Here is a 17,691-nt window from a genome sequence, read left to right as displayed (position 1 = left end):
CAAGGACACATTGAGATGAGTATTCAGATATATTTGCTTTATTTAGTCTGTGTCAGTCTTTTCCATCCATACCCCTGAATACTTAATGCATTTATTTACTGGATTTTTTTTCTTGGTAGTACTCAGTACCACTGATTACTTGTCTCCCCACAGCACTTTCTTCTGAAGATATTTGCAACACCCCCCCCCCACCTTACCTTTTGATTCTGTTAATACTGCTTTGTTTGCCTTATGCTCTTTATTTTGTGGCCACCTTTTAAGTATTTATATGCCTCAGGATTCTTTCTCAGTCTTTGTGCAGTTATTAAAGTTGAGCTATCAGTTTGGTTCTATAATCTCCCTAGAAGCCAAAGTAAAGAAGAAGCATTATGATACTAATTTATAGTTAATGATTATTTACTATGTCTTGGGAATTTTTATAAGCACTTTACATGTATTACTTGATATGATCAGTACTCTGTGAGGTAGATAAGGACACTGAATATTGAAAGGTAAACTTGCCCAAAGTCTTACTGCAGATAATTCTACTCTAGGCAGTTGAATTCTGGAGCTTGCTTTCCCAACTATAACACTATACACTGCTCCAAAACTGTTACATGATTAGTAGTATTTAGAAAGGTAAAGCATTCTTCAGGGGGAACTAAAGTGTCTTCTGGGATTTAGGCCTGAAAACGATGTATGTGATGATCCTTTGGGCAGATGATACAGTATCCTCAGTTATGATCCTGTAATTAATACTATAGTAACATTCCATTCTTATGAGGAAATGCTCAGTAGAACATAATATTATACCAAAATAATATTATACCAGTATGTGTGTGTATAGTTTTTCTATAATTGCATTTCTCACACAGCCCTTGGATAGAAATTTGGGAGCCAGCATTTCAAAGTTATGCTTAATAGTTTAAAAAAGACAAAAACAGTATCTTATCTTTGTATCTACAGTATTTCTAATCAAGGATCAGTCAGGTAGAAATAATTCGGTCAGTATTTATGGAATGAATGTGGCCACACTTACCTGGTCTGCTACTAAAGAAAGAATGACTTGGAACAGGATGTATTTAACATGACAGGTTCTAAGGGTGAAGTTGACAGTTGCTTGTAAGATCCGATGAGTCCAAAAGGCAGAAATAAGGAGGAACTCTGTCCCTGTGTCCTGTTTTTCCTCCCCATTCCCATATTTATTTACTCCTTATTTATTCAGAAGCATTTATTTGATTCTTCCTGTGTATACCAAGTACCGTATAAAATGATAGAGATCCAGTGGTGAATAAGACAAAGTCCCTGCCCTTAAGATGTTTATACTCTGGTGAGGTGTATAGAAAACTAATCTGATGGTAAGCAACTATTCAGATAATACACAGCTATTCAGGCAGTGAGAACAAGGTAGAGGAAGCATGGTATGTTAAAGAACTTAAAATCTTCTTTAGGGATGCTGGGTATGAACATGAGAAATGGTAAGAAATGAAGTTTGTGGTAAGCGAGGCCACGTTGTGGTTTTTGACAATTTTCCCTCTACCCTTCCCCCATATTTCTGCAATCCCTTTCTACTGGTCTGGTGAGTGGAAGGAAAATCAATGGAGAAATATTGTTCCAAGTACCACAGAATTACTTTTCTGCTGAACACCACAACTGAAACTGCATGATTATTCAGTAACTTTTTCACTGTGGATATTTGATATTCAAATGGCCCTTCATTTCTTAAGTTGTGAACTCCTCAAGACTGAGGCTGTGCTTTATTCATTTCTGTGTCTTTGGCATGTAATAGTTACTAAAACAAAAAAGCTGTTTAACATTATTGGTCATTTTATGTATTATTCTAGTAACCAGAGCATACTTGCCCTATTTTTTCTATGAAAAAAAGAACTCAAGTTTTAAACAAAGGAACTTACAAACTATTGTCAGTTTAAGATCGTCTATCTTCAAGTAGGGAAAATTACTACACAGAAGAATTGAATTTTTTTTTTAATTATAAGGATATTCGCAGCATAACATAAGAATTCAATAAAGAATTTGGTCAACTATGTTTAGCTTGAAATTTTTTATTATTGTTTTGATTTTTAGACTTATGAGGATGATCGAAGAAATTACTCTGAGCTTCAAATTAGATGTCAACGTTTGGTGTTAGAATTAGCAGACACAAAACAGTTAATTCAGCAAGGTGACTACCGCCAAGAAAACTATGATAAAGTCAAAAGGTAAGCTGTTAAGATGGCTATTGTCATTCTCCTTTTTTACATGTATCAAAATCACCTGAATTTTTACTGTCAAATCATTAATTCCACTTTGTATCTTACTCTTTTTCTGTGTCCGTAGTTTTGACTTTTCCAGAATTTCATATATTTGGAATCATACAGTATGGAACCTTTTAAGATTCTTCACTTAGTGATGTACATTTAAATTTCCTCTCCGTCTTTTCATGACTTGATAGCTCATTTCTTTTTGGTGCTGAATATTTCATTGTCTGGATATTCCACCATTTATGTATCCATTCCCCTAATGAAGGATATCTTGGTTGCTTTCAAGTTTTGGCAGTTACATGTAAGGCAGCTATAAACATCCATGTGCAGGTTTTTGTATGGACATAAGCTTCTTTGGGTAAATACCAAGGAGCATAATTGTATGGTAAGAATATTTTAGTTTTGTAGGAAACCACCAAACTTCCTGTCCCAAAGTGGCAGTACCATTCATATTTCTACCAGCAGTGAACAAGAATTCCTATTGTTCTGCGTCTTTGCCAGTTTTTGGCATTCTGGATTTTGGCCATTCCAATACGTGTGTAGGGGTATTTCACTGTTGTTTTAATTTTCATTTTTCTGATGACACATGATATGGATAATCTTTTCATGTGCTTATTTGCAATCTGTATATCTTTGGTGAGGTGTCTGTTAAGGTCTTTGGCTCATTTTTTAATTGGTTTATTTGTTTTCTTACTGTTGAGGTCTAAGATACTTTGTATATTTTGGATAATAGTCCTTATCAGATATGTCTTTAGCAAATATTTTCTCCCAGTCTATGGCTTGTCTTTTCATTCTCTTGACATATACCTTATTCTGCATAGCACAAAAAGCATGTGGTTTTGGCAGTTTATTGGGTTTAGATTGTATTTTTTATATCAGCTTTTATTTTATTTGGAAATTGCTGCTCTCTTTTAAAATGTAATGTCTTAGAAGATAGAGACCCAGTAAAGTCCCATGTGTGTAAATATTTTTTAAATCTCACTTGATGATTATTTTTGTTTTATGGAATCAATTTAAATACTTCAGTTTTATCTGAAGTGTTTTTTAGCTGTTCCTTTCTGACAAAGGGCATACACACTTTGAAAAAATAATACTTTCTGAGAACATTTCCCAGTGCTACTAAGTAGCAAAGAATTTTCCTTTTACTGGAATGTAACTTTTCTATTGTCTGAACATTAATGAGCCACTACTTAGCTGTGTGTCCCTAGGTACATCTCTTATCATTCTAAGCCAGAGTTTTGTCATCTATTAGAGGGCACTAATACCAATAAATGTATTATAAAAACCAAAGATCAATAAAGAAATATTTATGAAAGTATTTATAGATAGAGACATTATTCTAATTGTTCACTGTTGTCAGTACCTGCACCTAAAATGATTCTTGAAATATAGTAGTCACTTAATATTTATTAAATATTTATATTAATTATATATGGCATATAATATAATTAATATTATGTCTAATATGTTGTGTTAATATATTATCTTGGGATCCCTGGGTGGCGCAGCGGTTTGGCGCCTGCCTTTGGCCCAGGGCGTGATCCTGGAGACCCGGGATCGAATCCCACGTCGGGCTCCCGGTGCATGGAGCCTGCTTCTCCCTCTGCCTCTCTCTCTCTCTCTCTCTCTCTCTCTCTCTCTGTGACTATCACAAATTAAAAAAAAAAAAAAATTAATATATTATCTTAATTGTACTATATTATAATTAATATTAACATTAACTTATATAAATGTGTTAATATATAATGTGTTTTATGTATAATAACATATAAGTAGGTAATATAGGTAATGTATAAAATATATAGCTTATAATTATAAAATATGAATATGAAATAATATTTATATATTGCATATTTAATATTACAAAATATAAAATATTATTAAAATATTACAGAATAATGTTGATAAATAAAATAATTAAAGGAATGGGCACTTTAAAAATTAAATAACAACATAAGTACATTTCAAAAACCAGATTGGTATTCCTACTACCAGCATGACTGACATGTAATACATACTGTTATGTATGTATTAATGTCAAAATATAATTAATGGAGCTCAAAATCTGTGGCTCTTGAATAAAGCTGGATTTCAAAAGAATCATTTCAAAAGTAAGTAAATTGTGATGGTAAGATTATATTTTGAGTTGGTGTTTTGATGTCCTCTCTGCTACTATAAATCTGTGGCAGTAAAAGGTAAAATGTGAAAAGAAAAAACGAAAAAGCCTAATCATCAGAATAATCAGCATGGCCATGAATGAAGGATAAATGAATGAAGATGAGTCATGAGTTGGGAATTATTGAAGCCAGGTGAAGAGAGCAGAGTGTTCATTTTATCATCTCTATTTATATATATGTGTGTGTGTGTGTGTGTGTGTGTGTTTTATTTTCTATAATAAAAACCTAAGAAGGGAAAACATAGCCCTGATCAAAAACGTGATAAGCATCTTTATGTGCTACAAATAGAACAGAAAAACAAGCAAGAGGGGCTCAAACCAAACACTTTGGTTCACTCAATAGAATGAATAAAGACATGTTCTGGTTACAAATATATAAGGTAAACTGGCAGGGGTGAGGGATCACTTTTATGTCCCTGATAAATGCTTACAAATGTGCAAAAAGAAACAGGTAAGTGGATGTTAACCATAGCATTATTAGAAAGAATTCAGGTGCTTTTCAACAACAGAATGTGAAGTGAGTTAGGATTTATTTCTATAATGTAATTCAATATAGCAGTGAAAATCATTAAATTAGGTCTGAATGTATCTATATGGATAAGTCAGACACATAATACTGTATTTTAAAAAGCGTGTCCATCTTTTAAAAAATTTTTTAATTTTAAAAAGATGTGTCCATCTTTTTTTTTTTTTTTTTAAGCAGTTCCTTACTTTCTGGCATAACATAATTTTCTCAGGTTTAGTTTTAATTTCTAATTTTCTAATTTCATTGCCTCAACCCCTTAACTGATAAGTCCTGATTCCTTTTAGTGGGAAATACTATTTAGAAATTAAGATTTGGATGCTGGTCATCCTTTCTAGGCCCTTTCAGTAAAGAGGTGATGGAGAGGAAATAGGGAAAATGGCTTACACTATGGGTAAGATCACAGATCATACTGATACCTCTAATTCCAAATCAATGCCATAGTAGCTAATTGAGGGTGTTTCAACTGTCTAAATATGGTACAACTTGAGTATCAAAATGAGTATTAACAATAATGAGTTCTAATCTGTTGACTGGAATAAGATCAGTCAACAGATTATTTACTAATAATAAAGAGAATCTTTACAGTAGAATGCCAATCAATAAAAATTTATGCATATTACAATTACCATTTTGTAGCCTTATACTATTTGATTCAGAATCCTCAATGGAAACTAAAACCATTGGGTAAAAGTATTTTGGGGAACAAAATATTTATACAACCTCAAAGTATGTTTCCCACAGATTATTAATTTCAGAGGGCAAGAAGTTACCTTTATAGTTGAATTCTTTGGTAGATACCACCTTAACCAGGTGATCAGAGTTATTTTCACTAATCATGGGAAATAGTGACATCACATGCCTCTTTGTATACTGAGGCTTTATGTACTTCATGTACTCTTTATGTGGCATATTGAGGACACATTATCACTTGTGTAGTATCTCTGCCTCAAGTGTTTTACCTGAATCTAATTATAGGGAAACATCAGACAAATTAAAATTGAGTGACATTCTATAAAACAATTGGCCAGTACTCTACAAATAGCCGCCTTTTCCCACTACAAATAACCTTTCCATATCTTTTACAATGTTGACTAAGGAACTCCCCAGAGGTAAAGGAGACTATAGGTACATGGCATCCAAATGCAATACATAATACATTGGATCCTAAACCAGGTGGGAAGAAGGCCAATTGGGACAAACTTGGAAAATGGATAATATATTATTGTATAAGGGCTAATAATACTGTGATTATAGAAGATAATATCTTTAATCTTAGAAAATTCACACCAAATTATTTAGGGATAGAGAGATTTAATGTCTGCATATATCTTTTAAATAGTTGAGAAAAATTGCACACGTGTGTGTGTGGTATGTATACATGTATATGTGTGTGTGTCTTTATTCACCTATATCAACAACAGAGAGGGAGAGAATAAATATGACAAAATAATATTTAGTAAATAGTACAGAGTATGACTGTTAACTATTGGTGAGTTGGAGTCCCTGGGTGGCTCAGCAGTTCAGCGCCTGCCTTTGGCCCAGGGCGTGATCCTGGAGTCCCAGGATTGAGTCCCACGTCAGGCTCTCTGCTTGGAACATGCTTCTCCCTCTTTCTGTGTCTCTGGCTTTCTCTCCCTTTCTCTCTCTCTCTCTTTCTCTCTCTCTCTCTCATGAATAAATAAATAAAATCTTAAAAAAAAAAACTATTGGTGAGTAAAAGTACTTTTAAAAATATGGAAACACTAAATTTATCATCGTTTCTAGGGGATGATACAGGAATAGTGAGGAAAATGTAACTAATTTTAAGTTTAAGTGTCTTATCTTTTTAAAAAGCAAAACAAGGGGGACCTGGGTGGCTCAGTGGTTGAACCTCTCCCTTTGGCTTAGGTCTTGATCCCAGGGTCCTGGGATCAAGTCCCACATCAGACTCCCTGCGGGGAGCCTGCTTCTCCCTCTATTTCTCTGCCTCTCTCTCTGTGTCTCTCATAAATAAATAAAATCTTAAAAAAAAAAAAAACTTTAATGCAAATGAAGACCAATGTTAACTCTTGTCAGCTGTATATAGCAAGATCATGGATGTTTTGCTATATCATGATTTATACTCATTTTTTTACATAAGAAAAGTCATAGCAAACAGAATGTGATCCATTACCATGTGAGAAAACAAGTATTTGTGTGTAAACACAGGAAACACGTAAAGTAATATGTACCAAAATATTGATACTGTCAGTCATCCTTTGTGAGTTTATGTGTGATTGTTATTTTGTAACTTGCATTTTGCTCACTTTTCTTCAATAAATATAACTTTGTTCATTAGAAGAAAATAGTTTTCTAAACCAGTTATTGAAAATCTAATGAAAAGAAAAACAGTTCTTAGCAGCCATCAACATGGAAACGCCCGGTGAGTAAATGATATCAAGTACAAAGGAACTGATTCTGACTGGAGAGGATAAATTAAGAGTAAGTCTAGTTCTCTGCTCACTTTTTAAGATACCAGTTATAGGTTTGTTCCAATTCTTGGTTTCATGGTTTTGAGTAAAGAGCTTATCTGCAAATGGAAAGTAGAATCTCTGGGTAATCATAAACAATTTGTGAACCAGTCACAAGAATGTGTCCTTATGTATCTGCTATGCAATCTGAGTGATGAATTAAGGGCTTTCTGATGCTAACTGAACTGAAAGCCTAGAGCCATATATAAATTCTTTAAAAGTTTTGGCTTCCAGGTAAGATTGTTAATGATTAATGAAAAGATTCCAGAGTGTACCTTAGAAGGTTTTATTATGTATTTTACTGGCTAGTGTAGTTTACATATTTATTTTTTTAAGGATAATAAATTTATATTTATATATCTGAACAGTCTTGAACAGTCTTCTCAATTTGAAAAGCAGATACTTCATTGTTCATAGAATGACACTAAAGCCCTACTGCTGGTATCTCTGTTCAGTTTCCTGAAACATAGGCAACCCGTTTTCAGTTTTCGTTATAAAATGGGATATAAAATATACATATGTGTTTGAATTTTATTTTAGTAAAAATAATAAGTGTATTTGAATTCTATAGTGAGCGTGATGGACTTGAACAGGAAATAATTGAGTTAAGGAGAAAACATGAAATACTTGAAGCCTCTCACATAATTCAAGCTAAAGAAAGAAGTGAATTATCAAAAGAGGTAAGCTTATAGAGTCACATTATTTTATCGTACAGCGATTGTGGACATAGCACAGGGCAGAATTGTGGGAGGAACATTTTTGCTTTTTGACCAAGTTAATAGAAAAAGGGTCCTTAGTAACTCTGTTTGGATGGCAAATTGCAAAATAAGAATTAGCCCTTTTTATGTGGCAAGTGAAAGCCCAAGTGAAAGCAAATAATATGGTAAACCTTGAAAAGTAAGAAAAAGTTTCTCTGGACACTCTCTGTCTCTGCACATATGTAGGTAACCACCTTACAGCAGACTGTTACTTTACTGCAAAAAGATAAAGACTATCTCAATCGCCAAAACATGGAGCTTAGTGTTCGCTGTGCCCATGAAGAAGATCGCCTTGAAAGACTTCAGGTTCAACTTGAAGAAACCAAAAAGGCTAGAGAAGAGATGTATGAAAAATATGTAACATCCAGGCAAGATTTACAATACTTTTCACATAAATTTATATAAATTAACAGTGGCTTCTTTAAGCAAACTCTTAGCTTTGAGGAAAAACAATGATTTTTTTTTTTTAAAGGAATATAGGACTATATTCGGGTAATAGTTCATTTTGTTTCCTTGTAATATGTTCTTCTTGTAGTTGATTTTTTCTTAAGACATGGTGGGTATTTTTCCAGTAATGAAAAATGCCTATTTCTGGTAGGTCAGTGTATATATGCTATAACTACTGTGCTTTCTTATGACATAACCTTTTTAATTCCCTACAACTAAGATCTCTATATAAATTTTTTTTTTTTTTTTTTTTAAGAAAGTATCTCTGTAGAAGTCTTTCGGAAAAAAAAAAATCTAACAGTGCAGAACCTAGCTAAGCTGACCTTTTCCTGACCATGTAAAACAAAGAAAGATGAGGAGACAGCATTGCATACATGCTCTGGAATCAGACTCCTGCATTTCAATTCTGTCTTCTTTCTTCAATCAGGTGTATAAGCTATTAGAGTTCTTTTATACCAGTAGCCTTTGTACTCCTTGAGATAGATACTTATTTTTATCAGCACAACAAATCCAAAACAAATTTAAAATTTTACCCTTTAAAAGTTCACACATTCATAACTTTTTCCCTAGCCTGTGGTATTTTTCATCAGTTTGTGCTCCTGCTAATGACCTAGGTAATGCTTTGTGACTTTGCTAAGAGATCACAGTGGTTATGGTTGTTGTGCTTATTAGAAGGAAAGGTTTTATAAAGAGTCAATTAGAGTCATTTTGGTTTTGTTTTTAATTTTTATTTGTCTCTCAACATGTACCACACCAGATTATTTTTAAATGAAGGGCATTCCATATGCTTCAGTTTTCAAGTCTCTGGTCACAGGCATTAAAAATTTTAGTAAAATATTTTTGAAGATAAATGATTATTCAACATGAACTAACATTTTATATAGTGATTAAGTCTTTGGGCAATATCTCTAACAGCTGTGTTTTTCAAATAACATTGTATATAGAACATATTGGACATAAGACAACAAATATTACGTGAAGGACAAAAATATGTTTCTTTTACAGAAGCAAAATTCATGGATATTACTTTTGATACCTTGCAGAGACCATTATAAAACAGAATATGAAAATAAGCTACATGATGAGTTGGAACAAATCAGATTGAAAACTAATCAAGAAATTGATCAACTTCGAAGTGCCTCTCGGGAAATGTATGAACGGGAAAACAGGTATAAAAGTGGGAAATTTGTAGATAAAGTAGGAAATTTATTTCTTTTTGTTTGAAACTTATATTTTGGGATCCTTGGGTGGCTCAGCGGTTAAAGCATCTGCCTTCAGCCCGGGGCATGGTCCTGGAGTCCCAGGATCGAGTCCCATGTCGGGCTCCATGCATGGAGCCTGTTTCTCCCTCTGCCTATGTCTCCGCCTCTGTCTCTCTCTTTCTCTCTCTCTCGGCCTCTCATGAATAAATAAATAAATAAATAAATAAATAAATAAATAAATAAATAATCTTTAAAAAAAAGAAACATATTTTATTGAAATTAAACTATTTCTATGACAGTCTCTTTTAAGAGAAAATTTGTTAAATCTAAATTAAAATATAATGGAACATTAAAGTTCTAAAATCTTTGATAACTAGCTAAGAACAAGGTTTATAAGACCTTGAGTTAAGCCTCTTTACTCTGGTATTCCCATTATCTCTTCATTACCCTGGTAACTTTTCTTTTTGCCTTTATGGCAGATCAGATTGAGGACAGAGATAGAAGGAAATGAGATACCAGTAGTTCTTCCCATAATACACCAATGATTTCTCCAAGAAATTTTTAACAGCTAGAATAATAATATGAAATATTACATATGTCTCATTTATCTGCTGGACCTGACAGGCATTATATTAGATAATCTTGAAGATGATCATTTTTATTCATTTTAATCACTTTTAGATTAGTGTATATTAGGTTCCCTTAGTTGGTGGTTGGTAGTATAAGGGGAAATAAATGCTACTCATTTCATTAGCAGTTATTTTTATATAATATCATTATACTTCATATGATTTTTAAAAGCTTATATTTTAGTGGGAAAATTATTTTGAGGGGATCCCTGGGTGGCTCAGCAGTTTAGCGCCTGCCTTCGGCCCAGGGTGTTATCCCTGGAGTTCTGGGATCGAGTCCTGCATCGGGCTCCCTGCATGGAGCCTACTTCTCCCTCTGCATGTGTCTCTGTCTCTCTCTCTCTCTCTCTCTTTCTCTCTCTGTGTCTTTCATGAATAAATAAATAAAAATCTTTAAAAAATTATTTTCAAATTGACTTAATTGTCATACTAGTTTATTAGGACTGATTTGAGTATATGATATTTTGAAGTTTGTCAGCAAGCAAGACTTTGAATCAGACTTAATTCTGTAATTATCATGGTAACGTGTTAATTCTATTAGAGGCATAGTAGCAAAAAATTTGAAGGTCTTACCCCTCAATTCCAGGGGGAGAATCTCTATTACTGTAGTTGGCCTCTACTGGGGAAAATATGTAAGAACTACATCTGCAGAATTATCCTTTGGGTAGAAAACTAGCAAAGATAACTTAAATCACTGTTAAATTGTTGTTGTTGTTAATTGTTTTAATAAAACATTGAGAGAGAGAGTTTTATGATGATACTGAAATATTTCTGAGCATTTAGAATAACTGGACAACCACATGTGAAAAAATGAAACTGGACTGCTATCTTATACTATACATAAAAATTAACTCAAAATGAATTAAAGACTTGAATGTAAAACCTGAAACCATAAAACTCCTGGAAGAAAACATAGACAGTAAGCTCCTCAACAGTAGTCTTAGCGATGATTTTTTGAATTTGACACCAGAAGTGCAGACAACAAAAGCAAAAATGGCTGTGCAGTTTTCCCAGCACCATTTACTGAAAAGCCATCTTTATTTCTGGGCTTTCTATTCTATTCCATTTATCCATGTGTCTGTTTTTATGCCAGTGCCAATTCTGTTTTGATTACTTTGGCTTTGTAATATGATTTGAAATCAGGGAACACAATGCGCCTTCAGTCTTCTTCTTTCTCAGGATTGCTGTGGTTATTCGGGGACTTTTGTGGTTCCATACAAATTTTAGGACTTTTGTTCTAGTTCTGTAAAAAATGCCATTGGAATTTTTGTAGAGATTTCATTGAATCTGTAGATTGCTTTGGGTAGTATGGACACTTCACTGATCCTTCTAATCCATGATCATAGACTATCTTTCCATTTATTCAGTCTTTATTCTCTTCAGTCAATTAAAGAAAAGAGAAAAGTATTTATTTAAATGTACACTTGATAAGTAATTACAAATTAAATGCCTGTTTAACCATTATCAGAATCAAGTAGTCAATGTCAGCACCACAGAAATGTCCTTGAGACCCTTCCTCCTTCACTTTCTGCTTTTTCTTATACTTTTATTATTTAAATTGCCAGTAAATATGTACCCCTTGAGAAATATAGTTTAGTTTTTCATATTATATTTGTGTCACATAAATGGAATCATGCTGTATATATTCTTTTGTGGCTTTTGTGATTCTTCATATAACCTTATGATTTTAAGACTCTTGCTGTTGTATTTAGCTCTTCATGGTCATAACTAAAGTATGCCATTTTTATGAATTCATCCTTAGCAAGGGCATTAGGACATTAGAGAGACATGCATACAGAGATTAAAGAATGCCAAAGAAATTCTTCCATCTTTTTTAAAATTTTGGTTAGTTCCAGCCCTGTTTTAGGTAAGAAGGACCCTGTACCTTGTGGTTACTTACTTTTAAAGTTCAAAATGCAGACCAAAAAAAGAGTAATAAGCCTGCTATAGACTAAGGTTGATGTTTAAAAAGTTTACATTTGAGTTTTCTAAGGAACATACTCACTTATTGAGCAAATACTTATTGTGATCCACCATATGCCAGATACATGCCATAGATAAAGCAGTGTCCTCTGACTTCACAATGTTGGTTGTTCAATAGACCTAAAGACAATAGAGAAATAGTAGTTATAAGTATGATGATAATGAAGAACATGACAGGAAACACAGGATGAGACCATGTAGAATCAGGGAAGACTTCATGGCAGAAGAAATACCCATGCTATTACCTGCATGACGACTAAGAGTAAGACTGAATTAGGGGAAGGAAGAGAATTAGGAGAATGAATGTTCATCATGGATAAAACCTGGAGATTAGATAATATGAAGCTTTTTGAAGAAACTGAAAATAATTCAGTATGGCTAGAGTGTAGACTGAGAGGCAGAGAGTGCTAAGAGATAAAATAAAATAGGTAGATAGAGGGCCAGATCATGCATTTGGACCATTGTCTAAAACCAGTGGGGAACAACTGAAAGATTTTAAGAGTGTGTGTTAAGTGATCCGATTTTATATAAAAAAAGAGACTGCTAGGGGTGCCTGGGTGGTTCAGTTGGTTAAGTGTCTGACTCCTGATCTTGGCACTGGTCATGATCTCAGGGTTGTAAGATCAAGCCCCAACTCAGGCTCGATGCTTAGTGTGGAGGCTGCCTGAGATTCTCTCTCTCCCATTCCCTCTTGCTCTCCCCAACTCTACATGTATATGCGCTTTCTCTCTTAAGAGAGAGAGAGACTAGACTGCTCTGCAATGTAGAGTGATTAGAGAAGTAGAGTATATGGCTATAGACACAGAAGCCACTTTTTTGAGGTGATTTGTGTTATCAGAATGAGAAATGATGATAAAACTGGATTAGTACCAATAGAGATGGAGAGTAATGGCCCCGACTGGAAACATGTCTAGGAGGTGGAATCAGCAGGATTCAGTGACTAGATTGGATTAGGGAGTGAGAAGATGTTAAGTATGTCATCAGGTTTCTGGATTGGGTAGCCAATGTGGATGGTGATGTAATTTTTTAAACATTAAAAGAAAACAAGGCGTTAATAGGAAAACATGATAAATTTAGTTTTATTTTAAATTTCTGTGTAATAGGCAGATAGAAAAATTCACTGTTTCAGGTTTGAGCCTCAAGAGAAAGTTCTGGACATGAGATAGATCTGTGACATAGGGGATATTATTTGTGTTTTACAAATAAGTAATTTTAGTTCTGTGATTCAATTGTTAGGGTTTTATTGATTGACTTAATAACCTTAAAATTTATGGGATTATTTCTATAATAACATGCATGATTACTTCCAAACAATCCACATAACCACATAAACATTGATATTATCAACATTTTGAGAATTTGATTTTGTAGCTTTTGTCCTTTAAAAAATTCCTTTGAAATACATGGTAGCAGAGATTTAGACAAATTAGCCCTTATTCTCTAGGATGCTTGACACTGGTAGGTTGGGAAGCAGCTGACAGAACCATTTCTGGAAGCAGGGAAACTGAAAGCAGGTTTCCTTTAACCCAGTATTCTTCTGACTCTGTATCTACATCAAATATGGATACCACTAACCAGGAAATTCCTGGGATTGGGGCAGCTGCCCTGGAAGCCCCAGCCAGCCCCTGAAAGCCAAATGACTCCATGGATATTGATACTAGAGTGGGCCTTGCCACCAGATGGTGCCAAACCGCAGCCTAGATCCAAATGGATTTGAATTGCACTGAGACCCCTAGCCAACTAGTTATATAGGCTCACCTTTGTCATTTTATTAACCTCACAGTAATCCAACCTTGCAATTTATGTGACTGAGTCTTTTTGAATCCCTTTTTCTTCATTATGGCAGGATTTAAATGTATTTAGAGCTTATGTCTCACTAGTCTTTTACTAAGTAAAAATAAATTATAAATTGTTTCTTTTGAAATTTCACAATATGAGTTAAACAGATAAAGTACTTACACTTGCATATTTGTACTTAGTCTCCTTACCTCTCCCCCAATAAACATTTTTAGAAGAAATTAAGTGATGAGATGAAAGAAATATGTTATGCCTTTGGCTGGCTTTCTGTACATTGGGGGATATTAAGAAGGTGCCTTTTATTTTTTCCTTTTAGATGTGGAAAAGAAAGCTGGAACTCATGCCATCTGATCTTGGCATCTGCCCTGTAATCATACCAGTAGTTTGTGAAGTTAAGGGGTTGAGAGGAAGGGGAAGAGAGTGGAAGAGATAAAGACTTAAGAAAAGGCAGAGATAAGCAAAAAAAAAAGAACTTGGGTATTTGGGTACATCAAAAATACTGTAGTTGGGATTATAACATGTATGTATGTATGCTTTTCCTCAATCTGTGAGTTACATCTCTTGTCTTCTTCTGTACTTTATATTTGCTTTAAAATCCAGTTTGGAGCTGTGGGAAATAATGAATGAAAGTCACTCTAATGGTGAGATTTGTTATATAAATAACTTCTTGTTTAGTAGGTATTTTGTGACTGAAATGTACAGACCCTCTTACACATTTGGAAGAAAAGCATTATTCCCTGAATAGGAAGTATATTATGAAAGAGATTTGGATCAAGATACTAAACTTAAATTCTGGTGCTGTCACTAAACTAGCTGAGTGAATATATCACTTAATATCCCTGAAGTTTGACTTTTTTTTTATAAGATGAACTAATACTATTTCACAAAGTGGTCTGTAAGATCTAAATGAGATAATGGATATGAAAAATACATTATAAATTATTAAGCTATGTATAAATTGTTTTTTGATACCTTTTTTCTGTATGCAGTGTTTTAAATTTTTTTCTTTTATCGATTTCTTGACAGTGTAAGTGAAATGAGCATTGTATAAAAGTCAACTGAGAGGCATCTGGCTGGCTTAGTCAGAAGAGTATGCGATGCTTGATCTCAGGGTTGTGAGTTCAAACCCTACATTGGATATAGAGATTACTTAAATAAATAAAACTTTTTTAAAAAGCCAACTGATAAGATTATGAAATTGTTAATTGTCATCAAAAGGCACTACTACAATATACATAGTTACTCTTAAGTATTGATCTCCATAGCATTGAACCATTTTTTCTGACACAATATAGACATTGAGGATCTGCATGCCATTTGTTTCAGTCTAAATTTCTATATAAAATCTAACTTACTTGTTCCTAATTAATACTATGAGATAATAAAGAGGAGATAAATTCACCTGATTAAGCTTTTCCAGAAAGTTAAACTACCTTTACCTAAGGTAGTCTTATTATTGTGAACCCAGAAAGAACTATTCTCTTGGTGCTACTGTAAAAAGGCAGAGAATGAGTTTGTTAGAGGTATTTTATTATGCTTTGAAAAAGGCAAAACAGTAGGGAAAAGGAGATTGAAAATACACTTTAAGTGTGACACTACTGCTTTAGTGATTTTATTTTCCCACCATGTCAATAAAAACCATCTTGATCAGAATTTATCATCTTCCAAAGGTACTCAAGAAGAAACCTTAATGACATAAACTTGAAATTTGTATAGAATTTTGCAATGATATTAAACACCTTTCAATCTTCAATCTAAGTTTATATACAAAGATTACTTGAATATACATAATGCATTAGAATAGATGAATTAGAGCTAGTGAATGAGGGCTCCATTCATCATTTTTTTCCATTCATTGTTTCAATAGTGTATGTCCTCATTAGTGCTTAAATAATCTTTTTTTGTTCATGTCTGATTAGGTATCTGTATAATTTTTTGAGTTCTTATATGGAAAAACTTAAAATATTTAACTTTGTCTTTTCAGTTCAGTGATTCTGACAGTATATGGCTCTTTCAATATCTTATCAAATAATTATAAATGAAATTTTGTTAGCTATATTTTATTATTAGCTATATTCTTTACATCTATAGGTGATTACCATATGTGTTCACGGCTTAATTAATAATAATTATTTCAAGGTGTATAGGGTGTTTCAAATATGAAGTGAGCTGAGTTCAGGTTGTACAAGAACTTAAATTTGACTGTTATATAGCTAACAGGGTGGTGAGGCATGTGGTCACATTCAGGACAGGGTCAGATTTTAAAAGCCTCTGGCCCTGACATCAGTGAGGAATTCTTGGAAGTTTTATAGTAACAGAGTAACATGATGTATTCATTTTTTGTAACTGGTTGCAGTGTGAGGAAAATTATAATTGAAGAGGGCTGGGGATCCCTGGGTGGCTCAACAATTTAGTGCCTGCCTTTGGCCCAGGGCGTGGTCCTGGAGTCCCAGGATCGATTCCCACATCAGGCTCCCTGCACGGAGCCTGCTTCTCCCTCTGCCTGTGCCTCTACCTCTCTCTCTCTCTCTCTCTCTCTGTCTCTCATGAATAAATAAATAAAATCTTTAAAAAAATTTTAAAAAAAGAGGACCTGAGACAGAGAGATTGGTTAGGAGACTCTTGCAAAGTTTGAGTGAAAGAAATGGAAGGAGAGAATAAAAGCCAATTTTAAAAAATATTTCGGTGAAAGAATTGGAGCGACCTGACGATAGACAGGAAGTAAACATCAGAAATGACTCCCTTGTCTGTTTTACTAGTGTCAGAGAGATTGGCGATGAGGCAGGGCTGTTAAGTCAGGGTTGCAGACAAGATTCAGAAAGGAAGATAACTATTAATTCCTGATCTTTTACAGATACAGCAGCTCGGACCAAGCCTAAAAGTACTTGTGTAAGATGACGTTGAATACCAGAAATTTTTCTCTACAGCACCTTAGATGTCACTCCCCTTAGCCTTAGGGTGCCAGAAGGGCATTCAGCTGCTTAAGTCCCTCCAGCAGGCTTCTCTGTTTTCTAGGATACTACTCTTCTATATACTGTCTTTTTTTAATACAATACAGGGTCTTAGGAAGCACTAACCTAATTACCATTCTCTAAACAAATACCTTTATAGTTTTTAATGTAGGCTTTCATGTTTATATAACATAGTAACAATAGCTCCTATTTATTGAGTGCCTATTATGCATGAGGTGTACTTGACACTTATGTTGTAACGAGAATTGGGTGGGACATTTTATCAAGTTGTAGGTATTAGTATCCGTGTTTTACAAATGAGGAAATAGACACAAGGTGTGATTTGCCTATGATTATAGACTTTTTAAGTGATGAAACTAGATGCATCTGATTTTACAGTGCAATGCAGATTCTCATGTTACTGGTCAAAGTTATGAAAATTGATAAAAGATTTCTTATCAAAACTGTAAATATGGTGGTAATTCATTTGGGA

General features: G+C 33.9%; 1 protein-coding gene across 10 annotated transcripts in view; it reads left to right on the top strand.

Annotated features, from left to right (window-relative positions):
• Positions 1-17,691, top strand: part of PIBF1 (progesterone immunomodulatory binding factor 1) — a 197,489-nt gene that overhangs the window by 38,078 nt on the left and 141,720 nt on the right. For all 10 annotated transcript variants that reach the window (XR_012009976.1, XR_012009977.1, XM_072782813.1 and 7 more), the window contains exons 6-9: positions 2,065-2,198; positions 8,003-8,111; positions 8,376-8,557; positions 9,680-9,805. Coding sequence is in view for 8 of the 10 variants with exons in the window: in XM_072782813.1 (XP_072638914.1) it covers positions 2,065-2,198; positions 8,003-8,111; positions 8,376-8,557; positions 9,680-9,805 (551 nt within the window). In the remaining 2 variants the exon portion in view is untranslated. The remainder of the gene's footprint in view (positions 1-2,064; positions 2,199-8,002; positions 8,112-8,375; positions 8,558-9,679; positions 9,806-17,691) is intronic.

The sequence above is a fragment of the Canis lupus genome, chromosome 17 (assembly GCF_048164855.1).
Source record: "Canis lupus baileyi chromosome 17, mCanLup2.hap1, whole genome shotgun sequence".
Lineage (NCBI taxonomy): Eukaryota > Metazoa > Chordata > Mammalia > Carnivora > Canidae > Canis > Canis lupus.
Note: the sequence above shows the minus strand (reverse complement) of the source record. Positions and strands in the feature narration are given on the sequence as shown.